The sequence below is a fragment of the Hemibagrus wyckioides genome, linkage group LG04 (genome assembly GCF_019097595.1).
Source record: "Hemibagrus wyckioides isolate EC202008001 linkage group LG04, SWU_Hwy_1.0, whole genome shotgun sequence".
NCBI classification, from domain to species: domain Eukaryota; kingdom Metazoa; phylum Chordata; class Actinopteri; order Siluriformes; family Bagridae; genus Hemibagrus; species Hemibagrus wyckioides.
In genome coordinates, this window is record NC_080713.1 from 31607169 (window position 1) to 31623698 (window position 16530).

General features: G+C 43.1%; 1 protein-coding gene across 2 annotated transcripts in view; it reads left to right on the forward strand.

Moving 5' to 3' along the window:
- Window positions 1–561: 561 nt before the first annotated feature.
- The window catches only part of gabpb1 (GA binding protein transcription factor subunit beta 1), a 19115-nt gene continuing 3146 nt past the window's right edge, over window positions 562–16530 (forward strand). The window contains exons 1-7 of one of the 2 annotated variants that reach the window (XM_058388426.1): window positions 562–725; window positions 3161–3268; window positions 5452–5619; window positions 6086–6280; window positions 7152–7299; window positions 15465–15644; window positions 15973–16109. In XM_058388426.1, the coding sequence (XP_058244409.1) occupies window positions 3161–3268; window positions 5452–5619; window positions 6086–6280; window positions 7152–7299; window positions 15465–15644; window positions 15973–16109 (936 nt within the window). In that variant the 5' untranslated portion in view covers window positions 562–725. Of the gene's footprint in view, window positions 726–803; window positions 1437–3160; window positions 3269–5451; window positions 5620–6085; window positions 6281–7151; window positions 7300–15464; window positions 15645–15972; window positions 16110–16530 lie in introns of those variants that run through there. The other variant, XM_058388427.1, reaches the window with a different exon arrangement.

Genomic DNA, 16530 nt, shown 5'->3' on the forward strand with positions numbered 1-16530 from the left:
CTGGATAGAGTTTAACAGCTTGAGAATTAAAAAATCAGTAGCAGTAATAAGTTTAAAAATTAATATATAAAGCTTACATAGCTTTAGCTAACTTTTAATTACTTAAGAAATATTTATATTTATTTTAAAATGTTCAAACATTGCATTATTACCAGATTATTTTATTTTATGTATGTAATAACGTGTCAGTATTACAATTTTTAGTTAATTACAAAGGACAATAATATTTATTACTTCAAAACAATCATGTTTGTTGCTTAATTTAGAATTTTTGAGCATAAAACAAAATAAATGTTCGGTATAATTATATTGATATATAGATATTTATATTATCACTATAGTATCACTCCGCGTATCACTTTGTTTTCGTCACTTTGAGAGCATTTTTGATCTATAATGATGTTTTTATAAGAGTTTGTGTTTTTGTATGATATTCTACATCTCCACATTATAGTCAGAACTTCACTCAAAATCAGGAGGAAATTTAAGTTAAACGACTCTAAAATGTTTTTGTTTTGTTTTTTTAAAGGGGGGCTGCGCTGTGTATACATCCGCGTGGCTGAAAGAAAAGCTAGTGCGCGGAGTGAGGAGGAATCGTGAGTGTTATTTTCAGCTCGGGGGTTTCAGCGACAATCTTTACATTAAACACACAAGAAAGGAAAAAGTCCTCGGAGCTTTCGGGAGAAATCGTGATATCTGTATAAAAGTTGTGAATCTTTTTCCAGGTCAGTGTGGATGTTATTTTTTTTGAGCTCGCGCTCCACCGGATGTGGAAGTTGATGTGTTGTTTGGTGGTAAAAAATATTTCCACTTCCCCCGGAAACCTGCCCCGATATCTTTACCGATTTCCTGTTCATTACTTTAACTTCAGACATTCCGACCTCACTATAAACTCCAGAAAAGATTTTTATTCATTAATTTATTTTTGTATTTCAGTATTTAATGATTTAAGCAGCTGCTTTAGATACACGGCGGGTTTGTGGGAACTGAAACGGAGGCCTAGATTTAGCTTAAGCCTTAGCTTTAATGAGTTAGCAACATGCTAACAGGCTAAAATGTCTGGAGTCGGTTTTATTTACAATATTCTTTATAATTAAATGCGTGTTTTTTCTCTCATATGTTTATAAAGTGGTTAACACGTTTAAAAAAATGAAAACTGGCTTCTGCTTTAAGACCATTTTAATTCTAAATGTTGTTGCTAGGTCAGTTAGCATAACATGACTCCAAATCGAATTGTAGCTAAATGTTTTGTTTGTGTTTTCGTCCTGAGCGCGAGACGCCGAGCACGTGACTGGACGCGCACCTTTTACTATAACCGTGCTTTTTTGTTATTTGGAGAGTTTTTTTTTGTTTCTTTATAAATTCTTAAAAAAAATCTTCCAGTTAAAAAGATCAATATGAAGTGTCCAGTTTAATCAGGCGCAGGACACGAAACGGTACATATATACATACATATGAGCTAAAATAAAATTGTGGTGTTTGGGTGAGAGATTCATTTATTTCTTCATTGTTTTCTCTTCATGTGAGTGGAGAACAAATCAAATATAGACCCCAAAATATTTCATCTATTTCTTCATGTCCAGAATGCTGAATGAACACAAATCTCCACACTCCAGGATCCTGTGGAGAGCCTGTGGAAGTCTGAATGAGATGTTTAACATGTACATATGAGTGTGTGATGGTCAGGGTGCACATACTTTTGGCCTTATAGTACATAAAAAAACCTGAATAATATACACCAGTCAGTCATAACATTATGACCAGTGCCAGGTGAAGTGAATAAGACTGATGATCTCCTCATCATGGACCCTGTTAGTGGGTGGGATATATTAGGCAGCAGGTCAACATTTTGTCCTCAAAGTTGATGTTAGAAGCAGGAAAAATGGACAAGTGTAAGGATTTGAGTGAGTTTGACCAAACGGGCCAAACTGTGATGGCTAGACCACTGGATCAGAGCATCTCCAAAACTGCAGCTCTTGTGGGGTGTTCCCGGTCTGCAGTGGTCAGTATCTATCAAAAGTGGTCCAAGGAAGGAACAGTGGTGAACCGGAGACAGGGTCATGGACGGTCAAGGCTCACTGATGCACGTGGGGAGAGAAGGCTGGACCGTGTGATCCGATCCAACAGACGAGCTACTGTTGATCAAACTGCTGAAGAAGTTAATGCTGGTTCTGATAGAAAGGGGTCAGAATACACAGTGCAGGACAGTTTGTTGCGTATGGGGCCACATAGCTGCAGACCCATCATGGTGCCCGTGCTGATCCCTGTGCAGAAATGGTTCAGGAATGGTTTGATGACCACAACAACCAGTTTGAGGTGTTGAATTGGCCTCCAAATTCCCCAGATCTCAATCCAATCCAATCCAGCATCTGTGGGAGGTTCTGGACAAACAAGTCTGATCCATGGAGGCCCCATCTCACAACTTAACGATCTGCTGCTAACATCTTGGTGCCAGAGCACACAGCACACCTTCAGGGATCTAGTGGAGTCCTTGTCTCGACGGGTCAGAGCTGTTTAGGCAGCAAAAGGAGGACCAACACAATATTAGACAGGTGGTCATAATGTTATGGCTGATCAGTGTATACTTCTTATTAAAATCTATAGCATATATGAGATGATTGATATTGTATTCAAAATCATAAGAGTACACCATTAAATTGAAATATATATTTTAAATAAAAGCAGAGATGTCTATTTATATATTCTAAAGATGTATACAGTAGTAACAGAAGACATAAAGGACAATATGTCGACCTGTATCACTGTGTGAATGTGTTATTATTAGATTTTCCTTAAATGTAAACAGTATGATAATATTAAGAATTAATTTCCAGATTTTCTATATAAGTGAGACTGTTTAGGTTTATGTTTAAAATTCTTTAGTATACGAGCAGCTGCACAAGTCAACCTGATCACGAAAAAAATATAAAATTAAATTTAATGCTACATTTTAGCCTTTTCCTTAGTTCCTGTTTCATTTGTTCTGTATGATGTAGAGTTTGTATCACACACACACACACACACACACCTGTAACAGGAAATAAAACTCAACACAACACACATTATGTTTATCCAAATAAAACAAGATAAACACAGGATTTGGAATAAGTGAGTAACTCTGTGTGTGTGTGTGTGTGTGTGTGTGTGTGTGCGCGCGCAGATGTCTCTGGTGGACCTGGGAAAGAAGTTGCTGGAGGCGGCTCGCTCTGGCCAGGATGATGAGGTCCGGATCCTCATGGCCAACGGAGCTCCGTTCACCACAGACTGGGTGAGTGATTTCATCATCATCATCATCATGTCTAGTTGTGACTGTTTACTCCCCCTGAACTCTACAGTGTGATGTGTAAATTCTATAACTGTGGCTGTACTTCTGTATAAAAACTGATTTAGGGGCGGGGCTTCACATAAGCCCTGTTGGTGATGTCACTTACCAATCACAGAGCTTAGAAGATGACAACATGCTACCTTGACACCACATAACCATGTGCTGTGCTAGGTAGCTAGGTCTGGTAACAAAAATGATTGCAGTTGTCATGGTAACACTGTGTGTTTTTCATTCAGACTCTGATACGTTATTGTGAGCTGGTTTACTAAAATCCTTAACCCTCTGTGGCCTGAGGCCTTTCTGAAGACCTGCAGTGAATCAGGGCTCTTCTTAAATTTGTGTAAATTTCAAATCTTTACCAATGTAGTAACTAATACATTTCAACTTATTTACATAGAGCACAAACTGGGCTTTCATAATATGGCTGATGTAAATATGTTAGATTTATGTGTGACTTTTAAGCTTATATCAAAGTACACATACATGAAAATAGAATTTTGAACTCTAGCAGAAAAACAGTGAAAATGGAGAATAAACAAACCTGGCAGATTGTTTTGAACACAGGACTGAGTTCATGAAAGTCTTGGGTGTGTGCCCATAGAAAAACAGCTAAATTATAACACTCAGAAAGACCTTTTATTTGGGGTAAAGTGACTGATGTGCCTAACTTTTTTCAGCAGAGCCTCTGTTTTACTGAATAATCCATGACTATTCATGAATATGTAAGACCTATTGACACCTGGCTCAGGTGACACCAGGTTTCCCCAGGACTCCTACTGATGTCTCAGCTGTTCGCACCTATACATTCAGATTCCTCCTACAGAAACAGGGTACACTGAGGCCAGGTTTTGTTGAGAGAAACAAAAAGTAAAGCATGGTTTCTGAATTCTTTTTTTTTTGTTGATCTGAGTATATGATGACTGGAATACAGCTGCTAACATCGGCGCGTGCTTTCGCTTTTGAGTATATATTTGTGCTATGTTGTTCTTCTGTGGTACTATTACTGATTTTACATTTCGTCTGCTTAGCAACAGTTGCCCCTGTTTATGACTGAAATAAAGCTGTTCACATCAGTGGCCGCTTTCATCAGACTTTTGATCAAAACGCGGTTTGCAACGTGAAAGTGCGCGCTGATGTTAGCAGCTTTATTTCAGTCATAAATTCACAAAATCACATTCCAGACATTCACGGTCAAATAATTATTCGATGCTGGACACAAACAACGATATGGAAGATTTTTTTTGTTTCTTCATTCAAGCCCTTTTTCTGTTGGACAGGGGCATCAGCACGTCACTCCCCCCAAACAACACAGCAATTAGCATTTACTTACATCTGAATAGTCGTTTACATAAATCCTGCATGTGAATGGAGCGCTAAGTGCGGGGGCGGGGCTCCAGAGAGTGTGGAGGCGAGAATGAGACATACATTTGTTTTTTATTTTTAACATTAATTTAATAACAAACATTTATTTGGCAATAAACTTTTTGGAAAGACAACCGTCTACCGTTTGTGTACATATTTTTTCTGGGTTGCTACAATATCATTTCATTTATAAAAACACTTTCAAAGAGAAAAAAAGTGATAACTACCATAAACCAAAACTACCATAGCAACCACTGAGCAACCTTTAATTAGTCATCACAACCACCCAGTAACCTTATATTAACCATCACAACCACCCAGTAACCTTATATTAACCATCACAACCACCCAGTAACCTTATATTAACCATCACAACCACCCAGTAACCTTATATTAACCATCACAACCACCCAGTAACCTTATATTAACCATCACAACCACCCAGTAACCTTATATTAACCATCACAACCACCGAGTAACCTTATATTAACCATCACAACCACCGAGTAACCTTATATTAACCATCACAACCACCCAGTAACCTTATATTAACCATCACAACCACCCAGTAACCTTATATTAACCATCACAACCACCGAGTAACCTTATATTAACCATCACAACCACCACGTAACCTTTAATTAGTCATCACAACCACCGAGCACACAACAACACAAGGAATTACTTTAGTTGTCTATTTTTAATGATGTTAGGTTGTTATTTAATGTGTGTGTGTCTGTGTGTGTGTGTGTGTGTGTGTGTAGCTGGGAACATCACCCCTCCACCTATCCGCTCAGTACGGTCATTACTCCACCACTGAAGTGCTGCTGCGCGCCGGTGTCAGCCGAGACGCTCGCACAAAAGTGGACCGAACACCTCTACACATGGCTGCCTCGGAAGGCCACGCCTCTATCGTAGAGATGCTGTTGCAGGTAAAAGGGGCAGGGCTTACAGGTTTAAAGGGGGTGGCTGGACATCATCATTATACAGTCACTGTCGTTCTTGTTAACAATGTTTTATAACGAGCTTGTTACATTTGTGAGCAGCATTAACAGTGTGTTAACCCTTGACCACACACACACACACACACACACACACAGACACACACACAGTCAACCACAAATGTAAAGCATGTATTGAACCTTTAATCATGTACATTGTTAACGTAGTTGTGTTGTGGAGTATGATTTTAATGTTTTGTTTTTTATGTGTGTGTGTGTGTGTAATAAAGTGTATAAGTGCATTATAAGACGTCAGAGCAGCTTTGATGTTACTTGTACTCATGTATTTGTCTGTTTTAGACAGTAGCAATTTCTCCATTACAGAATAAACCACTTCCTGTGCTTTCATCCTGACTGACGAACAGTGCCTGCATTGTGTGTGTGTATGTGTGTGTAGCATGGTGCAGACGTGAATGCTAAGGACATGTTGAAGATGACCGCTCTGCACTGGGCAGTGGAACATGGACACGGAGACGTGGTGGCGCTGTTGCTGAGGTTTGGTGCTGACGTTCACGCTCAGAGTAAATTTGGAAAAACTGCACTTGATATCGCGCTCGACAACAACAACGAGGACCTGGCAGAAATCCTGCAGGTGTCAGACTAACACACACACACACAAACAAACACAAACACACACACATACATACAAACAAACACACACACACACACAAACAAACAAACACACACACAAACAAACACACACACAAACAAACACACACACACACACACACACACACAGCAGAAATGCCATTGCAAGCACCTAACAACCCCACCTCCCAAAACCATTACCATACCATTACTATCACCTTGCAACTCTATAGTAACCACCTGAGATACTCTCTCAAGCACCATACTAGTACAACCACCTAGCAACCACCACCATCTCAACCACCTAGCAACCATTGCCATGTCAAACACCTAGCAACCACTCCTATCTTACCACTCAACTACTTAGCAACCACCTAGCAAGCACCGCCATCTCAACCACCTAGCAACCGCTGCCATCTCAGCCACCTAGCAACCACTGCCATCTCAACCACCTAACAACCGTTGCCATGTCAAACACCTAGCAACCACTGTCATCTAAACCACCTAGCAACACCCTAGCAACCACTTGAGATACCAATACAAAACCTATTAATCCAATAGTAACAGGCTTACATACCATTGTAAACATCTAACAACACCATAATATCCACATAAAATACCATCGCAAACACCCTAGCAACCGCCTGGGATAACTACATAACAACTCTCTAGCAACCATTGGGGATCAAATAGCAGCCAGTGAGTGATTCATGTGCAGCGTCATGTAATAACATACTGACCACTTAGCATTACCGTAGCAACACCAGAGCACTGCTTGATCTGTGGAGTCACTGCAGGTTCCTCAGGAAATACACTGTTCTGGTGTTAACTGTGTGAATGTTCCAGGTGTAGTGATCAGTGTTGATGTGATGCAGGTGGCCATGCAGAACCAAATCAACACAAACCCAGAGAGTCCAGACATGCTGACCATCCACACTGCATCACCTCAGTTCATCATCGGCCCAGGAGGAGTGGTCAACCTGACCGGCCTCATCTCACCATCTAACACAGCTAAACCTACAGGTACACACACACACCTCATCTGACCATCTAACACAGCTAAACCTACAGGTACACACACACACACACACCTCATCTGACCATCTAACACAGCTAAACCTACAGGTACACACACACACACACACCTCATCTGACCATCTAACACAGCTAAACCTACAGGTACACACACACACACACACCTCATCTGACCATCTAACACAGCTAAACCTACAGGTACACACACACACACACACACACACCTCATCTGACCATCTAACACAGCTAAACCTACAGGTACACACACACACACACACCTCATCTGACCATCTAACACAGCTAAACCTACAGGTACACACACACACACACACACACACCTCATCTGACCATCTAACACAGCTAAACCTACAGGTACACACACACACACACACCTCATCTGACCATCTAACACAGCTAAACCTACAGGTACACACACACACACACACACACCTCATCTGACCATCTAACACAACTAAACCTACAGACACACACACACACACACACACACCTCATCTCACCATCTAACACAACTAAACCTACAGACACACACACACACACACACACACCTCATCTCACCATCTAACACAGCTAAACCTACAGACACACACACACACACACACACACACACCTCATCTCACCATCTAACACAGCTAAACCTACAGGTACACACACACACACACACACACACACCTCATCTCACCATCTAACACAGCTAAACCTACAGACACACACACACACACACACACACACACACCTCATCTGACCATCTAACACAACTAAACCTACAGACACACACACACACACACACACACACACACCTCATCTCACCATCTAACACAGCTAAACCTACAGGTACACACACACACACACACACACACACACACACACCTCATCTCACCATCTAACACAACTAAACCTACAGACACACACACACACACACACACACCTCATCTCACCATCTAACACAGCTAAACCTACAGGTACACACACACACACACACACACACACCTCATCTCACCATCTAACACAACTAAACCTACAGACACACACACACACACACACACACACACCTCATCTCACCATCTAACACAACTAAACCTACAGACACACACACACACACACACACACCTCATCTCACCATCTAACACAACTAAACCTACAGGTACACACACACACACACACACACACACACACCTCATCTGACCATCTAACACAACTAAACCTACAGGTACACACACACACACACACACACCTCATCTCACCATCTAACAGCTAAACCTACAGGTACACACACACACACACACACCTCATCTGACCATCTAACAACTAAACCTACAGGTACACACACACACACACACACACACACACACCTCATCTGACCATCTAACACAACTAAACCTACAGGTACACACACACACACACACACCTCATCTCACCATCTAACACAACTAAACCTACAGGTACACACACACACACACACACACCTCATCTCACCATCTAACACAACTAAACCTACAGGTACACACACACACACACACACCTCATCTCACCATCTAACACAGCTAAACCTACAGGTACACACACACACACACACACACCTCATCTGACCATCTAACACAACTAAACCTACAGGTACACACACACACACACACACACACACACACCTCATCTCACCATCTAACACAGCTAAACCTACAGGTACACACACACACACACACACACACACACACCTCATCTGACCATCTAACAACTAAACCTACAGGTACACACACACACACACACACACACCTCATCTGACCATCTAACACAACTAAACCTACAGGTACACACACACACACACACACACACCTCATCTCACCATCTAACACAACTAAACCTACAGGTACACACACACACACACACACACACCTCATCTCACCATCTAACACAACTAAACCTACAGACACACACACACACACCTCATCTGACCATCTAACACAACTAAACCTACAGGTACACACACACACACACACACACACCTCATCTGACCATCTAACAACTAAACCTACAGGTACACACACACACACACACACACACCTCATCTCACCATCTAACACAACTAAACCTACAGGTACACACACACACACACACACACACACCTCATCTGACCATCTAACACAACTAAACCTACAGGTACACACACACACACACACACCTCATCTCACCATCTAACACAACTAAACCTACAGACACACACACACACACACACACACACACACACACCTCATCTGACCATCTAACACAGCTAAACCTACAGGTACACACACACACACAGACCTCATCTCACCATCTAACACAACTAAACCTACAGACACACACACACACACACACACACACACCTCATCTGACCATCTAACACAGCTAAACCTACAGGTACACACACACACACACACCTCATCTGACCATCTAACACAGCTAAACCTACAGGTACACACACACACACACACACACACACCTCATCTCACCATCTAACACAACTAAACCTACAGGTACACACACACACACACACCTCATCTGACCATCTAACACAACTAAACCTACAGGTACACACACACCTCATCTGACCATCTAACACAACTAAACCTACAGGTACACACACACACACACACACACACACCTCATCTGACCATCTAACACAACTAAACCTACAGGTACACACACACACACACACACACACACACACCTCATCTGACCATCTAACACAACTAAACCTACAGGTACACACACACACACACACACCTCATCTGACCATCTAACACAACTAAACCTACAGGTACACACACACACACACACACCTCATCTGACCATCTAACACAACTAAACCTACAGGTACACACACACACACACACACACACACACACCTCATCTGACCATCTAACACAACTAAACCTACAGGTACACACACACACACACCTCATCTGACCATCTAACACAACTAAACCTACAGGTACACACACACACACACACACCTCATCTGACCATCTAACACAACTAAACCTACAGGTACACACACACACACACACACACACACACACCTCATCTGACCATCTAACACAACTAAACCTACAGGTACACACACACACACACCTCATCTGACCATCTAACACAACTAAACCTACAGGTACACACACACACACACACCTCATCTCACCATCTAACACAACTAAACCTACAGGTACACACACACACACACACCTCATCTGACCATCTAACACAACTAAACCTACAGGTACACACACACACACACACACACACCTCATCTCACCATCTAACAACTAAACCTACAGGTACACACACACACACACACACACACACCTCATCTCACCATCTAACAACTAAACCTACAGGTACACACACACACACACACACACACACACCTCATCTGACCATCTAACAACTAAACCTACAGGTACACACACACACACACACACACACACACACACCTCATCTGACCATCTAACAACTAAACCTACAGGTACACACACACACACACACACACACACCTCATCTCACCATCTAACACAGCTAAACCTACAGACACACACACACACACACACACACACCTCATCTGACCATCTAACACAACTAAACCTACAGGTACACACACACACACACACACACACACACACACCTCATCTGACCATCTAACACAGCTAAACCTACAGGTACACACACACACACACACACACACACACCTCATCTGACCATCTAACACAGCTAAACCTACAGACACACACACACACACACACACACACCTCATCTGACCATCTAACACAGCTAAACCTACAGACACACACACACACACACACACACCTCATCTGACCATCTAACAACTAAACCTACAGGTACACACACACACACACACACACACACACACCTCATCTCACCATCTAACACAGCTAAACCTACAGACACACACACACACACACACACACCTCATCTGACCATCTAACACAACTAAACCTACAGGTACACACACACACACACACACACACACACACACACACACACCTCATCTGACCATCTAACACAGCTAAACCTACAGGTACACACACACACACACACACACACACACACACCTCATCTGACCATCTAACACAGCTAAACCTACAGACACACACACACACACACACACACCTCATCTGACCATCTAACACAACTAAACCTACAGGTACACACACACACACACACACACACACACACCTCATCTGACCATCTAACACAGCTAAACCTACAGGTACACACACACACACACACACACACACACACACCTCATCTGACCATCTAACACAGCTAAACCTACAGACACACACACACACACACACACACCTCATCTGACCATCTAACACAGCTAAACCTACAGACACACACACACACACACACACCTCATCTGACCATCTAACACAGCTAAACCTACAGACACACACACACACACACACACACACACACCTCATCTGACCATCTAACACAGCTAAACCTACAGGTACACACACACACACACACACACACACCTCATCTGACCATCTAACACAGCTAAACCTACAGGTACACACACACACACACACACCTCATCTGACCATCTAACACAACTAAACCTACAGGTACACACACACACACACACACCTCATCTCACCATCTAACACAGCTAAACCTACAGACACACACACACACACACACCTCATCTGACCATCTAACACAACTAAACCTACAGGTACACACACACACACACACACACACACACCTCATCTGACCATCTAACACAGCTAAACCTACAGGTAAACACACACACACACACACCTCATCTGACCATCTAACACAGCTAAACCTACAGGTACACACACACACACACACACACCTCATCTCACCATCTAACACAGCTAAACCTACAGGTACACACACACACACACACACACACACCTCATCTCACCATCTAACACAGCTAAACCTACAGGTACACACACACACACACACACACACACACCTCATCTGACCATCTAACACAGCTAAACCTACAGGTACACACACACACACACACACCTCATCTCACCATCTAACACAACTAAACCTACAGGTACACACACACACACACACACCTCATCTCACCATCTAACACAGCTAAACCTACAGACACACACACACACACACACCTCATCTGACCATCTAACACAGCTAAACCTACAGGTACACACACACACACACACACACACACCTCATCTGACCATCTAACACAGCTAAACCTACACACACACACACACACACACACCTCATCTGACCATCTAACACAGCTAAACCTACACACACACACACACACACACACACACCTCATCTGACCATCTAACACAACTAAACCTACAGGTACACACACACACACACACACCTCATCTGACCATCTAACACAGCTAAACCTACAGGTACACACACACACACACACACACACACACCTCATCTGACCATCTAACACAGCTAAACCTACACACACACACACACACACACACACACCTCATCTGACCATCTAACACAACTAAACCTACAGGTACACACACACACACACACACACCTCATCTCACCATCTAACACAACTAAACCTACAGGTACACACACACACACACACACACACACACACACACACACCTCATCTGACCATCTAACACAACTAAACCTACAGGTACACACACACACACACACACACACCTCATCTGACCATCTAACACAGCTAAACCTACAGACACACACACACACACACACACCTCATCTGACCATCTAACACAACTAAACCTACAGGTACACACACACACACACACACACACACACCTCATCTGACCATCTAACACAACTAAACCTACAGGTACACACACACACACCTCATCTGACCATCTAACACAACTAAACCTACAGGTACACACACACACACACACACACACACACCTCATCTGACCATCTAACACAACTAAACCTACAGGTACACACACACACCTCATCTGACCATCTAACACAGCTAAACCTACAGGTACACACACACACACACACACACCTCATCTGACCATCTAACACAACTAAACCTACAGGTACACACACACACACACACACACACCTCATCTGACCATCTAACACAACTAAACCTACAGGTACACACACACACACACACACACACACACCTCATCTGACCATCTAACACAGCTAAACCTACAGGTACACACACACACACACACCTCATCTGACCATCTAACACAGCTAAACCTACAGGTACACACACACACACACACACCTCATCTCACCATCTAACACAACTAAACCTACAGGTACACACACACACACACACCTCATCTGACCATCTAACACAACTAAACCTACAGGTACACACACACACACACACACACACACACCTCATCTGACCATCTAACACAGCTAAACCTACAGGTACACACACACACACACACACACACCTCATCTGACCATCTAACACAACTAAACCTACAGGTACACACACACACACACACACACCTCATCTGACCATCTAACACAACTAAACCTACAGACACACACACACACACACACACCTCATCTGACCATCTAACACAGCTAAACCTACAGGTACACACACACACACACACACACACACCTCATCTGACCATCTAACACAACTAAACCTACAGGTACACACACACACACACACACACACCTCATCTGACCATCTAACACAACTAAACCTACAGGTACACACACACACACACACACACCTCATCTCACCATCTAACACAACTAAACCTACAGGTACACACACACACACACACACACACACACACACCTCATCTGACCATCTAACACAACTAAACCTACAGGTACACACACACACACACACACACACACACCTCATCTGACCATCTAACACAGCTAAACCTACAGGTACACACACACACACACCTCATCTCACCATCTAACACAACTAAACCTACAGGTACACACACACACACACACACACACACCTCATCTGACCATCTAACACAACTAAACCTACAGGTACACACACACACACACACACACACACACCTCATCTGACCATCTAACACAGCTAAACCTACAGGTACACACACACACACACCTCATCTCACCATCTAACACAACTAAACCTACAGGTACACACACACACCTCATCTGACCATCTAACACAGCTAAACCTACAGGTACACACACACACACACACACACACACACACACACACACCTCATCTGACCATCTAACACAACTAAACCTACAGGTACACACACACACACACACACACCTCATCTGACCATCTAACACAACTAAACCTACAGGTACACACACACACACACACACACCTCATCTGACCATCTAACACAGCTAAACCTACAGGTACACACACACACACACACACACCTCATCTGACCATCTAACACAACTAAACCTACAGGTACACACACACACACACACACACCTCATCTCACCATCTAACACAGCTAAACCTACAGACACACACACACACACACACACCTCATCTGACCATCTAACACAACTAAACCTACAGGTACACACACACACACACACACACACACCTCATCTGACCATCTAACACAACTAAACCTACAGACACACACACACACACACACACACACACCTCATCTCACCATCTAACACAGCTAAACCTACAGACACACACACACACACACAGAATGATTGCCTTTGTTCTGATATGGACTTTTGATGTAAATTTGTGTGTGTGTGTGTGTGATTGTTAAGCTGAAATAGTTTGATTTTCTCTGACCTCCATTATCATCCCCCATCTTTCTTTGAAAACCCTCTTTGTCTCATCAAAGCAGTGTCTCTAATATCCTCTCCATTTCTGCCTCAGTACAGTCATGTGACATCTAAAGACACACACACACACACACATACACACATCTATAGACTGTTATTGTGTGTGTGTGTTTGTGTGTGTGTGTGTGTGTGTTTGTGTTAGTCGGTCTTACATTGTGTGAGTGTGTGTTTTACAGATGTACGCTGTGTGTTTTAGCAGCTTCCTGGTGTGTGTGAATGTTACCAGGTGGTCTATGTATTTATCAGCTCAGTTGTGTGTGTGTGTGTGTGTGTGTGTGTAGTGATGGCCACTGAGGAGGTAGTGACTGCAGACTCCGTCGACGGCGCCATCCAGCAGGTTGTGACGTCTGGAGGTCAGCAGGTCATCACCATAGTAACTGATGGCATTCAGCTGGGAAACCTGCAAGGGGGCGGAGCCATCAACCAGCCCATAATAGTCACCATGCCTGATGGACAACAAGGTCTGAAATAAACATGTGTGTGTGTTTATTAATCATGAATTAGCAGCTAGCATATGATTAGCATTACATCTGTATATCTCTAGCTTTCTGTTTTTGTATACATTGCATGTGTGTAGTAATTTTGCTGTGTGTGTATGTGTGTGTGCGTGTGTGTGCGCGCACATCTGTGTATGTGTGCGTGTGTATGTGTGTGTGCGTGTATGTGTGTTTGTGTGTGTGTGCGCATGTGTGTGTTTGTATGTGTGTGTGCGTGTGTGTGTGTGTGCGTGTGTGTTTGTATGTGTGTGTTTGTATGTGTGTGTGTGCGTGTGTGTGTGCGTGTGCGCAGTGTTGACAGTTCCAGCCACAGATGTAGCGGAGGAGACGGTGGTGAGCGACGAACCCTCACTGAAGCGAGTGAGGCTGGAAGAAGAAGAAGAGGAGGAAGAGGAGGAGAACACCACCACACACACACATGAGACCAAGGTCAACACACACACACCTCATCTCACCATCTAACACAACTAAACCTACAGGTACACACACACACACACACCTCATCTCACCATCTAACACAACTAAACCTACAGGTACACACACACACACACACACACACACCTCATCTCACCATCTAACACAACTAAACCTACAGGTACACACACACACACACACACACACCTCATCTCACCATCTAACACAACTAAACCTACAGGTACACACACACACACACACACACACACACCTCATCTCACCATCTAACACAACTAAAACTACAGGTACACACACACACACACACACACACACCTCATCTCACCATCTAACACAACTAAACCTACAGGTACACACACACACACACACACACCTCATCTCACCATCTAACACAACTAAAACTACAGGTACACACACA